General features: G+C 41.8%; 2 protein-coding genes across 6 annotated transcripts in view; one reads left to right on the forward strand and one right to left on the reverse strand.

The window, feature by feature from the left end:
• Positions 1-19,462, forward strand: part of PEX5L (peroxisomal biogenesis factor 5 like) — a 331,590-nt gene that overhangs the window by 298,819 nt on the left and 13,309 nt on the right. The window contains exon 15 of one of the 4 annotated variants that reach the window (XM_061415219.1): positions 16,090-17,111. The exons of 1 other annotated variant lie outside the window; for it this stretch is intronic. In XM_061415219.1, the coding sequence (XP_061271203.1) occupies positions 16,090-16,111 (22 nt within the window). In that variant the 3' untranslated portion in view covers positions 16,112-17,111. Of the gene's footprint in view, positions 1-16,089; positions 17,112-19,462 lie in introns of those variants that run through there. 2 more of the 4 variants (XM_061415266.1, XM_061415255.1) reach the window with 2 other exon arrangements.
• USP13 (ubiquitin specific peptidase 13) overlaps positions 1,307-19,462 on the reverse strand; it is a 131,459-nt gene continuing 113,303 nt past the window's right edge. For both annotated transcript variants that reach the window (XM_061415126.1, XM_061415134.1), the window contains exons 20-21: positions 7,701-7,785; positions 1,307-6,118 (exon numbers count right to left, since the gene is read on the reverse strand). In XM_061415126.1, coding sequence (XP_061271110.1) covers positions 6,025-6,118; positions 7,701-7,785 — 179 coding nt within the window. In that variant the 3' untranslated portion in view covers positions 1,307-6,024. The remainder of the gene's footprint in view (positions 6,119-7,700; positions 7,786-19,462) is intronic.

The following is a 19,462-nucleotide window of genomic DNA, read 5'->3' on the forward strand; positions in this document are numbered from 1 at the left end:
ACAGAGCTAGTCTGTGTTGGAAATAGGATTTGAACTTGTCTATATGCTTCTACTCTTGCCATTACTCCACCCTCACTTCCTACCTCACTGAAAGACTCTTCCTAGTAGATTTTTTAAATAATTGGTTACATAGGGATGAGAATTACTCACCATTTTCCTGTTAAATTTCTCCACTATGACTGAAGTTTGTCACTGACGACATCTGAAAAGCTGAAGAGTTCAAACAGCACATACACACACTGGTAAACTCTGCTACTGGACAAGATGGGCTATGCCAACCAGCAGCAGCTGGCTTGCAAACAACTGTCCTAAAACTACAATTCTCTAAGCAGTAAGCAACCTCTCACTATCCCCATCATTTCCTTCTCCTCTTAGTTCCTCACCAAAACAGATGATATGAAACTGATGTCAGTCTTTTTACTTGGATTTTAGAGATAAATAGGTTTTTTTTTTAATTTAGGTATTAAATGAACATATTTTAAGTAGCAATTAACATGCCCTAGATGGCAAGCAAAATAAGGCCCCTGAGAGGTGTCCACATCCTAATCACCTTACATGGCAACAGGAACATTGCAGCTGTGATTAAGGACCCTGAAATGGGAAGATTATCCTGGACTATCTGGGTAAATGCATGTAATTACAAGGGTCTCTGTAAGAAAGAGGCAGGAGATACGACAATGGAAGCGGGTGCTGGGGTGATGCCAGTGCTGTCAGGAGAACCAAGGAATGAACCACGGAATGCCAATAGCATTCCCAAACTGGAAGAAGTGGGGAATGGATTTTCCCCTCCAGCTCCCCTCCTGCTAACACCTTGATTTTAGCCCTGTGAGACCCACTTCCAGACCTCTGACCTAATGTATTGTCTTAAGCCACTAAACTTGTGGTAATTTGTCACAGCAGCAATAGGAAACTCATATAGCCTAGAAATAGTGTCATAAAAATGCTGAAGTCTCTTGATTCAACTAGTGCGGATTCTGCTTATACCTACATTAAGGAAGCCATTAGAAAACTGAGAAGCAGGGAACCACAGAAAGGTCTTAACTGATTCCAGTATTCAGCTTGGCACTCAATAGAGAAGAGACCACAGACTCCCACCACCCTGCCCCTCCCTCCTTAACAGAGGTAACATATTGCCATCACCAATGTTCCACTATTGATGGGGACCCAGCAGCCCCAGTGCCCACACAAAGAAACCCTAAAAAGAAATAAAATTAGTTACCTGTTCGAGTCATGGATAAAAACCTGCAAAAGGCAAGATCAGTTCACCTGGCAGTTTTATGAAAGAAAAAAGAGCCACAAAGGAACCTCAGATTGTGAGAATAGCTTTTAATTTTAAAAGAAGTGAAGCAATAAATCATCCATCTCTCTTTCCATCACAGGCAAATAGTCTCCCAAAACATTTGAGATATTTCAAACAACAACTGTGACTAGTGCAAAATAAACACCGACTCTTCAGGAACCAACCGAGCAGATGGGTGCAGGCCACAGGCTCAGCCTCCGCGGAGGCCAGGCGGAGCGGCCAGATGTGCACATTTATTTCAACATGCCCGGCCCTGGACAGATGAAAACAGTGGGAGGGGAAACCACAAGAGAATGTTGCCCAAAGTGAAACAAACCTGCCCAACACCCTCATGTGGCTAATATCCTTGGCACCTGGAAGATGCTTTAAAAAGAAACCCAAATTCAGCAGCTTTTAGGCAAAACTGAAGGAACAGGGTTTGGGCTCACGTGTTTCTGGTTTTCATTTGGGGTCTTCTATATACATATATTGGTGCTTAGGTAGAAAACTCTGCTTTCTAGAAGGCATTCTGTAGCTCACAGTGCTCCCGACTCCAATGAAAATGTTTGTGCTGCTTCTCTATGGATGCTTTGCAGAATTACCTTCCATGCCCACGTGATCTCCACTACCTCCCCCGCACCACCTGACCCAGAGGAGCGCTGTCCAACAGAAGTGCAACACGTGTCTAATTTCAATCTCTTTTGGTAGCCACATTAAAAAAAGATTAAAAGGAAGTGAAACTTTATCAATGTCTTGATATGTCTAAAATACTGTCATTTAGCACACAGTATAAAATATTGATGCAATATTTTGCATTCTTTCTGGTATTAAGCCTTCCAAATCTGGTGTGCATTTTCTGTCTACAGCACCACATTTCCAGTCATAAGCCACATGTGGCCATGGATGACTGTGTTGAATCACATGGGTCTACAGAATCATAACACAAACTCTTCCAGGATGATCTACTGAGTAGGGAATCTCTGTGGCACTGCCTGGGCGATCTTATACACCAACTTAAGGGTACAGAAGCTTGTTCTGTAACATAGAATTTTCGACCTTAGGTAAAGCATAGAATCACAATTTATCTAGCCCTGTCCCCCCATCCTGCTTCCCACACCAGCCATCTCCCCACATGGATGATGTGATGTAGCAACCGTGATGCCTACCGGATGAAAAGAAGACATCATTTCTGTGGTAGAAAAACTTACTTGAGGATCACAGCTATAACTGAATTAGAATAAGATAATATTCCATAAAGGTTACAGAGTTTAGCTGAAGGTAGTTCTGATGTTTTTCAGGGCAAGATGTGCTGTAAAGCAGATTTTTCATCTTTGAGGAAAAAGATAAAGGTAACAAAATACTGACTGGGAAGTGGAGAGGGAAAAAAAAAAAGAAAGTAATTACCCAAGAAACTGGGACTAGAAGTTGGGGTGGGGACACTAAAAACAAGACAAGTTCAAAAGTGGGATGTGTGAGCTATTAGAAACATAACATCTAACCTCTATGTGCCCTCACATCTCACATGTGTGACCATAGTAGCAACTGTAGGAAAATAGAATTGAATGTTAGGGCAGAAAGGGACTCCTGAGCTTATCTGGTCTAACCCACTCATTTTAAGGAAAAAGGCCCGGGGAGATAAAGCAACTCGGCCCCATGTCACTTAGAAGCAGAGTCAGGCTACAAATCCAGGTGCTCTCACTATAGATTGCAGGTAAGGCTCCATCCAGTTCAGGTGAAAGGAACCGATGATGTTGGGAGGAACAGGCTACTCCCTACAACCCACAGTGAGCACAGGGGAATGGCAGACACATTCTCTTGTAGGTGGGAGAAAACAGCCAGTCAATTCAAAATATTAAAGCAACGTTGACATAAAATGGCATTCATATGGGACTCTTCCTAATAGTTCTGTTTGCATACTTTTTCTCCCCTCGAAAAAAGAATCCCAATATGAATTAAACTGGATTTCTAATGAATTATGTGGGCATTTAGATCAACTAACAAAACAAGAACCTTGATATGCTGTACGTTTCAAGACACATTCATCAGGATTTTACACAGATGGGTATCAAAAGATATTTACAGGAAGAAAGTGCTCTCTTTCACGTACACACACACACACACACACACAGAGTGAGAATTTCACAATTACACCACCGCCTAAGACAAAAGATTCCTAACAGGTTGATGACCAGTTGACAAAATACATTATTCCAGTTTTCGGTCATAAATCATCTCACCTACATACATGTATAAAATTAAGCAGTATATTCCACACTGATTCCAGGGAAGCCTGCCTTGAACATATTAAGATATACATATTAATACATTTATAAGCATGAAAGAAGACTGATATTTGCTCCAGTTTTCCCCAACTCACAATCTGAAATAAAGAAGAACACATATACAAAACTTTGCCTTGTATAAATAGCCCTTTGTTGTGTGAGGCAGAAAAAAAAGGCAGTCATATTCTACTTTCTTATGATGTGTTTAGGTATCAAAAGGGCTGAATTTCTTTTTCTACTTCATGAATTAAATAATATGTAGCCTAAAACCATATATACTGGCTTGAAACCATTCATTCTGCAAAGTTTTATTATAAAAGTTTTTAATTTGTTCAGAATACACATGCTATTTTTGTCCACATTTCAATCCAAAGCCCCAGTCACCCTCCCACCCTCCAGGAAGGGCCTTCACTTTGTAACTGCAGTCAAAAGAAGTCATTTTCACGTGTGTTCATTATTCTGTGATCCTCAGCTCTAAGGAGACTGGATTTTGTAAAGCTGATTAGTGTGGGGGTTTCCAGGAGAGCCAGGGACTTGTGTCACCGAGTGGGGCTACTTTAGAATGTCTGAGACAATGTGAAAAGGTGACCCCAGTGGGCAGTTTAGTAGAGAGTTACTGCACCGTGAGCTCCCTCCCTCTGCCAATCTCATTTGTTCCCAAACTGAAGAAACATCAGGAGAGAAGAGAAGCACACTCTACTAGCCACACTGGCCCCACACTGCCTGCTGCTCTCCAGAGGGTCAGCGTATCAGATCTCACCACATTCTCAAAGTGCACCCGGAAAGGAAGAGCAGACTCATCACACCACTGTCAAGAGAAGGAAAGTGAGATGTGGGGGGGATGAGGGGACTTTCCCAGCCATGGGCAGCACCCAAGTCCCCAGGCCTCAGGCTCCACATCCTTCACTCACAAGCCTAACAGATCTCCCATGAGAAGGCCCCTCAATCATAACCAGAATCCTGACTGTTCATAACACACATCTCATAATTCAGTTTCTGGATTTACAGAATTGTGAAATTCTGTGCTTAATTTCACCCCGTTGCTTCTACTTTATTTTCCTACAGTTTCCAGAAAGATCCTTTCTAACCAACCAAAAGCATGTTAAGCAGGCAGCAATAAGTCCTTTTTTATTTGACTGCACAATCTGAAATAGAAAGTCCAGAGACCCTAGCATTCGGTATAGAGCAGTAGAAAAATTAGAGACTGCTGTTCAAAAATTAGAGACTTTTTCATCACATCTGAAACTCTGATCAAATCCCAGGTTGCAACTAAAATACTGAAATGCCAAAATGGAAATGATGGTCTTTCATAGCATCACAGAAACTTTCTTTGCATCTGAAACCTTTAAACTGCTGATGATCACACTATTGGTCATGGCAGAGAAGCAGTGGAGGCAAGTCAGGAGGTGATTAGCCAAGGGCAGAGATGAAATTCTGCCCCAGAAAACACAGACATGGAGGCAAGTGACGAGCTGGGGGATGAGGAAATTACGGACATATTTGGGACACTTATCATGATTCCAGGGAGTTGTCATGTGTTATGGTAAGAAGAGATCAGCTATTTTAACTAACAACACACGTGCCTATGCCTTAGCGGGAAGGGCTGCTGAGAAACAGAATTCATCTACTTTTGGCAGAGAAAACACTGCTGCTGGGGGCATCTGCGTTCATATCACCAAATGTCACAAGTCCAAGTGAATTCTAGACAGCACTGCAACGGCCCTTCTAATGCTGGAAAACCTAAGTGGGGAACTAATTTTTTTTTAACTGTTCCTGAGATATAGTTTCTTTAAAATATTTACTTGCTTTTTCAACTATTTTAACCATGAGAAACCAACCCGTCACAGCTTTTCTAGTTGACTATAAAGGTCTCACACTCTCAGTCTCACTCTCACACACATTCATACAATTGTATTATGCATTTTGATATGATTAAATTAAAAATATCTTCCATTGCTGATGTTCTAATTGACTATACACAGAGAGATCAGAAGGTGTGTCATGAAAAAAATTATGTCACAAATAGAGCTCAGCCCAGTTACTGATTTTCGATATGAAACCAAAGTGGGCTTTTGGTTTATGGTGGGTGAGGCTACACAACTGGCCCTACTGGTTTCTCTGGGGACCACTACCACTGACCCCAAAGCAAAACACGGGGTCTGGCGGCACTTCCCGTTTTCAGTGTGCTAGTGGGGATTCCCCCGCCAGGGATATGAATGCTTTTTAAAAATCATCTTCTTCTTAAACATTTATAAAAAGAAAAACTATCTACAGTAGTGTATTATCACTAATAGAAATTTCCTCCCAGTTCTACTTTAGAAGGAGTCAAATGATGTTCTTTAAATAAACTATAAATACCCCACGTATTCCCTCATGTCTGGCTGTCCCAACCTCCTTTTTTTTTTTTTTTTGGCAAATTAAAAAGGCGTACGGCTTCTTCTTGCCAATGTGTACATCTGAGGTTTAGCTTGGTATCCTGCGGTAAAAGTACATGTAGCCCAGGTCTTTAGGGGGCCTTTCTGAGGCACAAACTTTGTGGTCATTGTAGATCACCCATCTGAAAACAAAACACAGAAGCGAGTGATGGATTTCAGTCAGTTCTAGGAAACCGCAGAAGAAAGTTACTGCACCATACTTAAAATAATCAAGATGTTTTAAGATAAACCAAACTCAAGTCTATTGCATCAAAGGAAACAGAACGTTGGCAGAAAGCTACACTGCTCTTTATTCTCAATTCAATCAAGAAGGAGCTCCTAAAGGAGCCTCCAAGCATTGCCATCTGCAGACGTCCCTAGACGGCCTCAGAAATGGAGTCAAAGACATATGTGGCTGTTTCAGTCATAAATAGACATGCAGTGAACAATTATACAACCATTAAAATGTCTTCAAATGATATTTGGTAGAGTGAGAAAATAATATAATATGAAGTGGAGAAAAGCAGATTACAAAATTGTACTTACTGTGTATGAACTTCAAGCTTTTAGAAAAGTTGTAAATACATACATATGCGTGTATACAGACAAACACATACCCTCTTCCCATTGAAAATAGTAAAACAGAAATGTATCAAAATAGAGACTATGGTTCTCTCTCTGCTTCCAGACAACATGTTCTTCATATGATTTTGTATCTTACAAATTCCTTATGATGAAATTCACGGATTTTTCTATTCTAATTAAGCTATTTTTCTTAAGACATATTTTTAAAAGAGCTGTCATGCTTGGTAATAAAATGAATTCACTATAAATTAAGTTCCTATGCTCAACTATTTTACAAATCAAGTTGAGAAGCCAAGACTTAAATGACAGACGGAAAAGGACCACAGTGGATTTCTGGCTGGAGACCAGTCACTCCTGCAGCAAGAGGTCAGGGTTCTACCAGGAGAGGCCAAGGTTATGTGGTTCTTCAGTGTCCATGTGGCCAAGTGCTGCCTCAAGCAGAGCTGACCCACAGGACAGGCCACTCAGTGGGAGTTCAAGGAAGGGAAACCAGGGGGGCCTTGAGGGATCCAGCCCAGGAAGAAGACTCTGAAGAAAGCAGCAGCCTGACACCCCACAACTGTCTCATTCCCAGCTCACCACACCCCTCACAATTCTTGAAGCCAAGGCTACAACAGGGCGAACACTAGGTGTTAGAGCTGCCAGGCAGAACACAGGGTACCCAGTCAAATCTGAGTATCATATAAGCGACAAGTACTTTTTTAATATAATTGGATGTCCCATGTAATAGTTGAGACATATTTATCCTAAAAAGTTATTCATCATCTGAAATTCAAACGTAGTAGGGCATCCTGGTTTTCTGGCTTTGCTTCATTTTGTTGGCTAAATCTGGCGATCCTGCAGAGGTTCCAGATACAGACTCGCATTCTTCTGCGGGAAGCCTCTTGACTCTGGGATGTCCTCCTGCTATGATGGTGAACAGTGGCTCTCAGCACCAGCTCTGACACGGCTGCAAAGGCCAAGCTGTTCAGCCTCTCTGAGCTTCAGGGTCTTGATGTATAAAATGGCTTTGAGAGTCTATCCCTACAAGACCACTGTGAGAACCAAATGCCATGACACACGAGACACCTAGCCGAGTGCCTGGCACGTAGCAGGTGCTCAATAAAACAGCTATCATTTTACCTTCTTAAAAAGACTCACCTTCCTTCCTTTTTAATGTGACAAACGTAGTGGCCACTCATTGTAGACGTTCCCATGTGACTGATGAACGCAAATAATTCATACACTACGGAAGAGGAAACAACTCAGTTACTAGGCAGCATTTCTAGAAATAAATAGCACTTCTGTTCAGAATTTAATGCCAAGGAGAATGGAATCCAGCAACTGTTCAGACTTAAAAACAAAATGTATTTAGTTGCTAGGCTGAGAACACATACACACACCCGCAACGTGACAGTAACTTCAACCTGCAAACCATAACCAAACAGGACATAGGAGAGCTGACAGTAAGCGCCTATCTGAAAAGGGATTAAAAACCCCACAGCCCAGTCTGGTGGCAAGCACGTGGGTCTAAAAGGGTGGTCCTGGCTCCATCACCTCCACGCAGCATGAGGGTGGAGAAGCTGAACTCCTTTCTTCACAGAAATGCAAAATCCACCCACTTTACAAGGCTCTATGAGGCTTAAATGAGCAATTCAGACTAAAATACCACAGAAATGTCAGGATTCAGAGGAAGAAAGCAGATAGCTGTTATCATTTATAGACAGGGATAATGCTCAGAATATACATCCTGTGATTTCTGACTTGCTCATGATGATAAACCAAATGGGACCAAAATTCAGGCTTCACGCTTTCTGAACAAGGAGATATATAGTCTCTTGGAGCCTGAGATGGACATTTATTCTCTAACAAATACCTCCTGCCATCTAGCACAAATGCTGTACCAAATCCACGGTGAACGAATTTCAGCTCATGCTCCCGGGCCAATCTGAGGTCTACACAACACCTTCACAACACAGAGTGGGTGTACAGACTGGTACTCGTCCATCTCCTCAAACCGCTATAGACTACGATGGGATAGGTACAGAAGCTGAGCGAGTGTTTATAATAGTTTGAGAGCACTATTCATGTCTGTTGAATCTAATAAGGGAAAAAATGGGCTTGCCTATTCATTTTTTTGGGTACTCAATTTTTGCTGTATTTTGCAAGGGTGTTGGTTCTGGACAGACCCTTTCCTTGCTGCTCCCTCTTTCATCCCTTCTCCCCCTTGCTGTTTACCAGGACTAATCCATGCATTCAGCTAGGAATCCTCAGTCAGTACCGTACACATTGCACACCTCCTCTCCGCAAACATTTTCCCCAGGAAATGACTTTCTTTTGGTTGTCCAGATGCCTGACTTCTCTTCTTCCAGACTTTTAAACACTGATGACCTGGGGCTGTGACCTCAGACCTTTCTTCCTTCTATCTTCACACCTACCCCGCACATTCTCTCCCTCCCTCCCTTTTCAACTCTGTTCCCACCACCACCCTCCCTCTCCAAGTGTCTCATGGCATTAACTGGAATTATGTTCTTTTTCATTTCTGGAATGTTTACCACTGATGTATAGAACTACAATTGAATTTTGTATATTGGCCTGTTTCTTGCAATCTTGCTGAAGATTTATTTCCTGTAATCTTCCTGAAGCCATTTACTAGTTCTACTAGTTTTTAAAGTAAATTCCTTAGAATTTTCTATATACATGCGTGCTAAGTCGCTTCAGTCGTTTCTGACTCTTTGCAACCCTATGGACTACAGCCGGTCAGGCTCCCCTGTCCATGGGATTCTGCAGGCAAGAGTACTGGAGTGGGTTGCCATGCCCTCCTCCAGGGGATCTTCCAGACCCAAGGATCGAAACTGAGCCTCTTAGGTCTCCTGCATTGGCAGGCAGGTTCTTTACCACTAGCACCACCTGGGAAGCCCTTCTGTATACAAGACCAAGTCATTTGTAAACAGAAATAGTTGTACTTCTTTCTTGCCTATTTCTTTTTCTTGCTTAACTGCCATGGCTAGAACCTCTTGCACGATGTTAAACAGAAATACTGAAGTGGGTGGCCTTTCCCTTCTCCAAGGGATCGTCCCAAGTCAGGGATCAAACCCAGGTCTCCCTCATTGTAGGCAGATTCTTTACCAGCTGAGCCACCAGGGATGTGGGTAGATGCCCTTTATCAGGTTGAGAAAGTTCCCTTTCATTGCCAGTTTGTTAAGCATTCTCTCCTCCCACCATTTCCTTCAAAATATACACAGAATCGACTACTACTTACCACCTCCACTAGTAATCCCCAATCCAAGTTACCAGCATCTCCTGTCTGAATTAGTACAATACATTCCACTCCTACCAGGGCTCCCTGCTTCCTCCCTTACCCCCTAGCGACCATTCTCAGTACGGCATCAAAGCTCGCTCTTACACTGGCCCATGACAGCCCCCAACCTCCTCCCACTCTCCTGCTCACTCCACTCCAGCTCCTCCAGCCTCCTGGCTACTACTCAAACATGCACCAGCTACTCCTCTCACTGACAGAGAGGCCTTCAAGCCCCACACCTACTGTTCCCTCAACCTGGAACTCTTCTTTCAGATGCCACATGATCCACTCCTCAGTTCATAGAGGTCTCAGATCAAATGTCATCTCAGAGAGGCCTTCCTTATAAATAGCGACTCCTCCCCTCCTTCCACCCCACTCTCATCCCAACCTTTCTTTACTGTTGTCCGTGGAGCTCAAAATAACACCGTATCACATATTTATGTGTGTATTTGTTCACTATCTCCTTTTACCCCAGGCTATGTCCTCCATAAGGACAATAAGTTTGTTTTGTTGGTGGGTTTTTTTTCATTATTATTATTATAAAATTACCAAATATTTATTTCACATGTCTGTTTTGTTTACTGGAATATTCCAGGCACAGAAAACAGTACATAGCATGTGGTAGGCATGTCTTGCTCCACCCCATGTCCTGATTTGTTTTTATATCTTTTCATAAACCACCTATAAAAGTATAAATTGGGGTATAAATCAGTGATATTTAAAAAGGAATGAATCAGAGAGGATTGCCTTTCCCATCATCAACTAAGTTTCTGTTGTTATCTATCACATTAACTGACAACTCCTCCCCTCCAACAAACAAAAAAACCAAAAGCAAAATATCCACAGGTATGAAACAGAAAACAGACAAGAACAGTTGTGAATGAGAATCATTTTGCCTGGTACTTAGTGATGCAGAGACCTTGTCTGCCATCCCCAGGATTCCTTAAGAACCCACACCACCTAGTAAACAAGAGTGAGTATGAGCTGAAACTTTTTCATGTTCCTTGACCCTGGTTGGTTTTTAAAGCTCTTTTGGAATAATTTTATATCAAATTCTAAATCTTCAGTTTGAGAGATTTGGGGCTGATCTCGCACTAGGTGGTTACCCTCTTAGAATCTTCATGAAATAAAGAAAGAACATGATCCCTCACAAGGAACTGACCCCCCCAAAGTGTGAGAGTCACTCAGTGCAGTGCAGGACTACAGCCTGCCAGGATTCCCTGTCCATGGAATTCTCCAGGTAAGAATACTGGAGTGGGTAGCTGTTCCCTTCTCCAGGGGATCTTCACAACCCAGGGATCAAACCCAGGTCTTCCACATTGCAGGTGGATTCTTTACCATCTGAGCCACCAGGGAAGCCCCAAAACAACACCTTAAAATAATTGAACCAAATATTTAATGAGCACTTTCCAATAAACCAGGGTGATTTCAGTGAAATGTTGCTCAGATACCAACAACCCAGCAGGTTAACAAAACAGACAGAACAAACCCACACACTCCAATACAGCCAAACATGTCTTTAAGCCCCCAAAAGACATTTTCCCCTCTTTAGTTAAAAGCAATTAATTCACATGTATACTCAAAATCATAAAAACACAGAAAAAAGATTAGCACAAATCTTAGTCCTATAATTAAAATTAACTGTGTTTATCAATAGAAGCAATCACTCCATGCATTATTCAAGGCCTCCTGCTAGGAACCAATAGCAAAAGAGAGAGTCTCAATAAATATGAAATAATTCAACAGGTAAGAAATCTCAATTTATATCTGTTTCCAAACAGAACGTCAAGGTGAATAAACCAGACAGTGAAGCCACTGCTGATTCTTCTCCCGGTTGCCAGAGATCTCCCTCCAAAAAACAGCTTCATCACACTCTCAGAAAATATAGAGATCCCTTCTTATGTAGCTAGAAAAGGCATTTTAAAGCAAAGTAAATCATTTTTAAAATGTTGACTTTCAAGACTTCCCTGGTGGTCCAGTGGCTGGGACACTGTGCTCCCAATGCAGCAGGCCCAGTTCAGTTCCTGGTCAGGGTACTAGATTCTGCATGCCTCAACTAAGACCCAGCCCAGCCAAATAAATACATAAGACATTTTTTGTTGTTGTTGACTTTCAACAGGGACACTTTTACACTGTCGAGAAGAACTGGAGAGAACTACCTAAACTACCATGTTCAACCTCTGGCCAGTGGAGTCCCTCTAACGAGTCAGAATTAAAGTGTCTGAAACTAGCATCCTTGGTCCCCACTTCCCTCTTCCAACAAACCTGTCCTTTTCTGAATTTAGGAACATGTCGCCAGCCTTTCTAATAAGAAGGATTTTTAATATCTAAATTTTACCACCCCCACCCAGAGTAATGGGGATTGTACTTGATTTTACTCTTTGAAAAAGAAAGCACTGTCAGGAAAATTAAATGCAAACTTGGAAAGTAAAAGAGGTAGGCAGAATGCTCTTTTGTATTGTTAGGTAGTTAGAATAGGAAAAAGGAGTCCAGAATGGCAGTGGCTAAAAGACAAAGAAGGGAAAAGCCAGCAAAAATAGAACAAAGGAAGGTCTGAGGAGGATTGGAGTGACAACCTCAGATAAACAGCCCTCCTGGCTAGCCCAATTTACATGGGGCAGGCCCAGGGGGAAGAGAAAAAACATGTAAAAAGAGTCAAAATTGGGTGGGAGGAGCTTCTCTTCTCTTCACGTCTTTTGGGTTGGCTAGCCCTCACACCTTGAGGATGTGTTTTCCTTTACTTTCTAAATAAAACTGAGCTGTAATACAGAGCTGTAATGCTGGTCCATCCAAGGAAACTACACAGAGCCGTAACACTGGTCTGTCCATTGCTTCAGATTTTTGTTGCAACGAAACAGAACTGAGGAAATCACACACTCCCCTGACGGTACCATATGGAGAAATGGCCACCCAAGGATTGTCTAGGGTAGGGACCAGCATACTATGATGCCACATAGGCCGAATCCAGCCCACAGCCTGTTCCTGTGCTGCCAGGGAGAAAGGAGAAAAGAGGGGGGACAAAAATATGAGATGACAAATGTAAGGCCCATGAGGCCTAAAACATTTACTATCTGGACCTTCAGAGAAAAAACGTGCAGACCCCTAGTCTAGGGTAATGAACTTACTTCCTCTCACCACTTACTACTGATTAAAGATTCCACACTTAGTGAAGTTACTTGTTAACTTGTAGATTTTTGTCTGGCAAAGATACCAAAAAGTTCTCTCTGGTGGAACATATACAAGCATGCCTCAGAGAGATTGTGGGTTTGGTTCCAGGCTATCACAATAAAGCAATTATTGAAATAAAGCAAGTCCCATGAATTTTTTTGGTTTCCCAGTGCATATAAATAAAAACTATGTTTTACATTATACTATAGCCTATTCAGTATGCAATAGCATATGTCTAAAAAAGAAATGTGCATATCTTAATTTAAAAATACTTTATGGATTAAAAATGCTAACCATCATCTGAGCCTTCAGCAAGTTGTAATCTTTTTGCTGGTGAAAGTGAACGTCATTCAATTGCGTCTGATTCTCTGTGACTCCATGGACCGTAGCCTGCCAGGCTCCTCTGTCTATGAGGACAGAGGAGTCTGTGTCTATATCTCATAGTCTGTGTCCTGGCCATAATACTGGAGTGCACAGCCCTTCCCTTCTCCAGGGAATATTACCGACACAGGGGCTCTGAAATATTGTGAGAATTACCAAAATGTGACACAGAAATACTAAGTGAGCAAATGCTGTTGGAAAAAATGGCTTCAACAGACTTGTTTGATGTGCCACAGCCACAAGCCTTCACTTTGAAAAAACCACAATATCTGTCGAACACATAAAAGAGAATCACATTAAAATGAGGTCTGCCTATGCTGATGTGATTCCAGTTCTGTAAGGATTAAGCCATCAGCCACTGCAGACACCCTCTCCAAAGTATTCTTGGGACACTGATCTGCTTTTGATAGCAGACTGTAAAGTTTCCTTACCTTTTAAGTAATCTGTTGTAACTTTCTGTATTTGCCTTTCAAATCTTTTATTGTCACTTTGGTTCAATAAATAAGTATTGCTTCACACTAACCTATGATCCTATCTGACCAAGTGTTTTAAAACCTTTTGATTTCTTTGACAAAGTTCTTTTGACCTCTAGGTAACTTTGAGATGATTCCAAGGGCCCCTGAAACAACCCAAAGTAATTAGGTTCAATTGGTATGTTAAATTACCTAGGAAGATATTGTCAAATAAGTGATGATAAACCTTAGGTTATATTATGTGGGTAAGATTGTGTGATCACTCACCTAGAGCCAGACATCCTGGAATGTGAAGTCAAGTGGGCCTTAGAAAGCATCACTACGAACAAAGCTAGTGGAGGTGATGGAATTCCAGTTGAGCTATTTCAAATCCTGAAAGACGATGCTGTGAAAGCACTGCACTCAATATGTCAGCAAATTTGGAAAATTCAGCAGTGGCCACAGGACTTGAAAAGGTCAGTTTTCATTCCAATCCCAAAGAAAGGCAATGCCAAAGAATGCTCAAACTACCACATAATTGCACTCATCTCACACGCTAGTAAAGTAATGCTCAAAATTCTCCAAGCCAGGCTTCAGCAATACGTGAACCGTGAACTTCCAGATGTTCAAGTTGGTTTTAGAAAAGGCAGAGGAACCAGAGATCAAATTACCAACATCTGCTGGATCATGGAAAAAGCAAGAGAGTTCCAGAAAAACATCTATTTCTGCTTTATTGACTATGCCAAAGCCTTTGACTGTGTGGATCACAATAAACTGTGGAAAATTCTGAGAGATGGGAATACCAGACCACCTGACCTGCCTCTTGAAAAACCTATATACAGGTCAGGAAGCGACAGTTAGAACTGGACATGGAACAACAGACTGGTTCCAAATAGGAAAAGGAGTAGTCGAGGCTATATATTGTCACCCTGCTTATTTAACTTATATGCAGAGTACATCATGAGAAACGCTGGACTGGAAGAAGCACAAGCTGGAATCAAGATTGCCGGGAGAAATATCAATAACCTCAGATGTGCAGATGACACCACCCTTATGGCAGAAAGTGAAGAGGAACTCAAAAGCCTCTTGATGAAAGTGAAAGTGGAGAGTGAAAAAGTTGGCTTAAAGCTCAACATTCAGAAAACGAAGATCATGGCATCTGGCCCCATCACTTCATGGGAAATAGATGGGGAAACAATGGAAACAGTGTCAGACTTTATTTTGGGGGGCTCCAAAATCACTGCAGATGGTGACTGCAGCCATGAAATTAAAAGACACTTACTCCTTGGAAGGAAAGTTATGACCAACCTAGGTAGCATATTAAAAAGCAGAGATATTACTTTGCCAACAAAGGTCCATCTAGTCAAGGGTATGGTTTTCCAGTGGTCATGTATGGATGTAAGAGTTGGACTGTGAAGAAAGCTGAGCGCCGAAGAATTGATGCTTTTGAACTGTGGTGCTGGAGAAGACTCTTGAGAGTCCCTTGGACTGCAAGGAGATCCAACCAGTCCATCCTAAAGGAGATCAGTCCTGGGAGTTCATTGGAAGGACTGATGCTGAGGCTGAAACTCCAATACTTTGGCCACCTCATGTGAAGAGTTGACTCATTGGAAAAGACTCTGATGCTGGGAGGGATTGGGGGCAGGAGGAGAAGGGGACAACAGAGGATGAGATGGCTGGATGGCATCACCGACTCGATGCACATGAGTTTGGGTGAACTCTGGGAGTTGGACAGGGAGGCCTGGCGTGCTGCGATTCATGGGGTCACAAAGAGTTGGACACAACTGAGCAACTGAACTGAAGTTCATTAATACAGATATTCCAAAATTATATGGAATTCCTAAAAATCTGGTGTGTGCTGGTATAATGCTACCAGTCTAATTCTAGTTATTATCTTAAAATGTGTCATGTCCCAGAAATAACCAAGTTTCTTGTCAACTGCATTGTAGTGGTATCTTCAGCCATGCCATTTTGATTCTTTTGTCGTTGTTTTACTCTGATACTTTTATGAAATGGATTACTTCAAGAAGATCCACAGAAAGGACTTTTTGACCAATATAAGTTGCTGATGACTTTCAGATAGTACCATTGAACTGGGTAAGAAATTTGAAAACTAATGGAGAATCTGATGGTTTCATCTAGATCAACAGGAATTAATTACATGGAACCAAGTGAAGTGATAAATACAATTTATACTTTTATGACTTTTTGTCCAAAGTATTCATGGCTTTTAATTTTTGTTTTCCAGAAAAACTTTCCTCTTATGCTAATAGAGACCTACAACTGAGACCTACAACACGCTGATAAAGCATACCTTCTAAAATGAAGATGAAACATGTATCTTTTCCTCTCTACCTGATCCCTCTGGAATCTGGCTTCTCCACCTGGCTTCACCCTGGACTTGATGGCTTATTGTAATCCAGACTGCCACTAGTTATACTAATCATCATTTTCATTTGTTCTCTCCTTGTTGTTTCAAACTGTTTTGTATCTCTGTCTACTGTACTATGACCTTACTAAAGTCACCAGCTGTATTACTGATATGTTACTGGTGATTTTGCCAAGAATCATGTACAGATGTGAGAGCTGGATCATAAAGAAGGCTGAGCATTGAAGAATTGAAGCTTTCAAACCGTGGTACTGGAGAAGACTCTTGAGAGTCCCTGGAACAGCAAGGAGATCAAACCAATCAATCCTAAAGGATATCAACTCTGAATATTCACTGGAAGGACTGATGCTGAAGCTCCAATATTTTGGCCACCTGATGTGAAGAACCAATTCATTAGAAAAGACCCTGATGCTGGGAAAGATTTAAGGCAAAAGGAGAAGAGGGTGGGAGAGGATGAGATGGTTAGACAGCATTGCCAACTCAATGGACATGAATCTGAGCAAGCCCCAGGAGATAGTGGCATGCTATAGTCCATGAGGTCACAAAGAGTCAAACACAATTTAGTGACTGAACAATAAAAATATTACTGATATTCTATTTCATAAGACTGTTGTCTCTTGCATTATCTGATGTGTAAAACAGGCCTCTGACAAAATTAATGGTGGCTAAACAACTTGAGGTAACTGATTACATATATAACCCTATGTAGAATAACCATAATAGTACAGCTCTAGACATGGGACAAATAGATTCGTGGGATTAGATCTGATAGACAAAGTGCCTGAAGAACTATAGACAGAGGTTTATAACATTGTACAGGAGGCAATGAGCAAAATCACCCCCAAGAAGAAGAAATGCAGAAAGCCTTCCTCAGTGATCAATGCAAAGAAATAAGGGAAAACAATAGAATGGGAAAGACTAGAGATCTCTTCAAGAAAATTAGACATAGCAAGAGAACGTTTCATGCAAAGAAGGGCACAATAAAGGACAGAAATGGTATGAACCGAACAGAAGCAGAAGACATTAAGAAGAGCTGGCGAGAATACACAGAAGAACTGTATAAAAAAAGGTCTTAATGACCCAGATAACCACAATGGTATGGTCACTCACCTAGAGCCAGCCAGACATCCTGGAATGTGAAGACACTAGGCCTGAGGAAGCATTACTATAAACAAAGCTAGTGGAAGTGATGGAATTCCACATGAGCTATTTCAAATCCTAAAAGATGCTGCTGTTAAAATGCTACACTCAATATGTCAGTAAATTTGGAAAACACAGCAGTGGCCACAGGACTGGAAAAGGTCAAAATTTCATTCCAAACCCAAAGAAGGGTAATGCCAAAGAACGTTCAAACTACCACCCAATTGTTTTCATTTGACATGTTAGCAAGGTAATCCTCAAAATCGTTCAAGTTAGGCTTCAGCAGTACGTGAACTGAGAACTTCCAGATGTAGAAATTGGACTTAGAAAAGGCAGACGAACCAGAGATCAAAATGCCAACATCTGTTGGACCATAAGAAGAACTAGGGAATTCCAGAAAAACATACACTTCTGCTTCATTGACTACACTAAAGCCTTTGACTTTGTGGAATTCTTAAAGAGCTGGGATACCAGACCACCTTACCTGCCTCCTGAGAAACCTGTATGCAGGTCAAGAAGCAACAGTTAGAACTGGACATGGAACAACAGACTGGTTCCAAACTGGGAAAGGAGTATGTCAAAGCTATATATTGTTACCCTGCTTATGTAACTGATATGCAGAGTACATCATGTGAAATGCCAGGCTGGATGAAGCTGGAATCAAGATTGCAGGGAGAAATATCAATAACCTCAGATATGCAGATGACACTACCCTTATGGCAGAAAGCAAAGATGAACTAAAAAGCCTCTTGATGAAAGTGAAAGAGGTGACTGCAAAGGTTGACTTAAAACTCAACATCCAAAAACTAAGATCATGGCATCTGGTCCATCACTTCATGGCAAAAAGATGGGGAAAAAAATGGAAACTGACAGACTGTATTTTCTCAGGCTCCAAAATCACTGTAGACAGTGACTGCATGTGTGCTAAGTCACTTCAGTTCATCTGACTCTCTGCAACTTTATAGACTGTAGCCAGCCTGGCTCCTCTGTCCATGGGATTCACCAGGCAAGAATAATGGAGTGGGTTGCCATGTCCTCCTCCAGGGGATCTTCCCAACCTAGGGACTGAACCTTTATCTCCTGGAATTCCTGCATCACAGGCAGATTATTTACTGCTGAGCCATCAGGGAAGCCCTGGAGCCACGACATTAAAAGAGGCTTGCTCCTTGGAAGAAAAGCCATGACAAACCTAGACATCACTTTACCAACAAAGGTCTGTAGAGTCAAAGCTATGGTTTTCCAGTAGTCATGTATGGATGTGAGAGTTGAACCATAAAGAAGGCTGAGCGCCAAAGAATTGATGCTCTCAAATTGTGGTGCTGGACAAGACTCTTGAGAGCCCCTTGAAAAACAAGGAGATCAAACCAGTCCATCTTAAAAGAAATCAATCCTGAGTATTCATTGCAAAGGCTGATGTTGAAGCTCCAATACTTTGGCCACCTGATGAAAAGACCCTGATGGTGGGAAAGATTGAAGGCAGGAGGAGAGGGGGCAACACAGAATAAGATGGTTGGATGGCATCACCAACTCAATGGGCATAAGTTTGAAGAAACTCCAGGAGATAGTGAAGGACAGGGAAGCTTGGTGAGCTGTAGTGCACGGGGTCGCAAAGAGTCGGACACAACTGAGTGACTGAACAACAAGACATAGGAAGAAGCAACAAGGGAAAGAATTTCCTAGATGGTAAACTAGTACAACAGACAACCCATAGAATTTTAGGTTATCAACAGGGCTTAATTCAAAAAAAAAAAACTTGTTGAATGGCCTATCAATGAAATCCCCATCTGACCTAAGCATGAGAATTCCTAGTACAGTGGGACAAATTTGTCATGAAATGCCTCCCAACCCTAGATCAAATCTGTGACCAGGAGGGGGCGCTGTAGATGGGGAATGCTTCCTGCCATTCTGGCTCTACAAAGATCAAGCCTTCAGCTGCCACCACTGACCACAGTGCAGCCTCAGGGAATTCAGGAGGGAGAAAAAACGAACCTTTCTGTACTCTGGATACCGACCTTAGATAGACAGTTAAGACTCATATCTAAGGAATGATTTCAATGAGCTAAGAATCTTGCATCTTCCCCAACATGGAAAA

Source organism: Bos javanicus, chromosome 1 (assembly GCF_032452875.1).
Source record: "Bos javanicus breed banteng chromosome 1, ARS-OSU_banteng_1.0, whole genome shotgun sequence".
Lineage (NCBI taxonomy): Eukaryota > Metazoa > Chordata > Mammalia > Artiodactyla > Bovidae > Bos > Bos javanicus.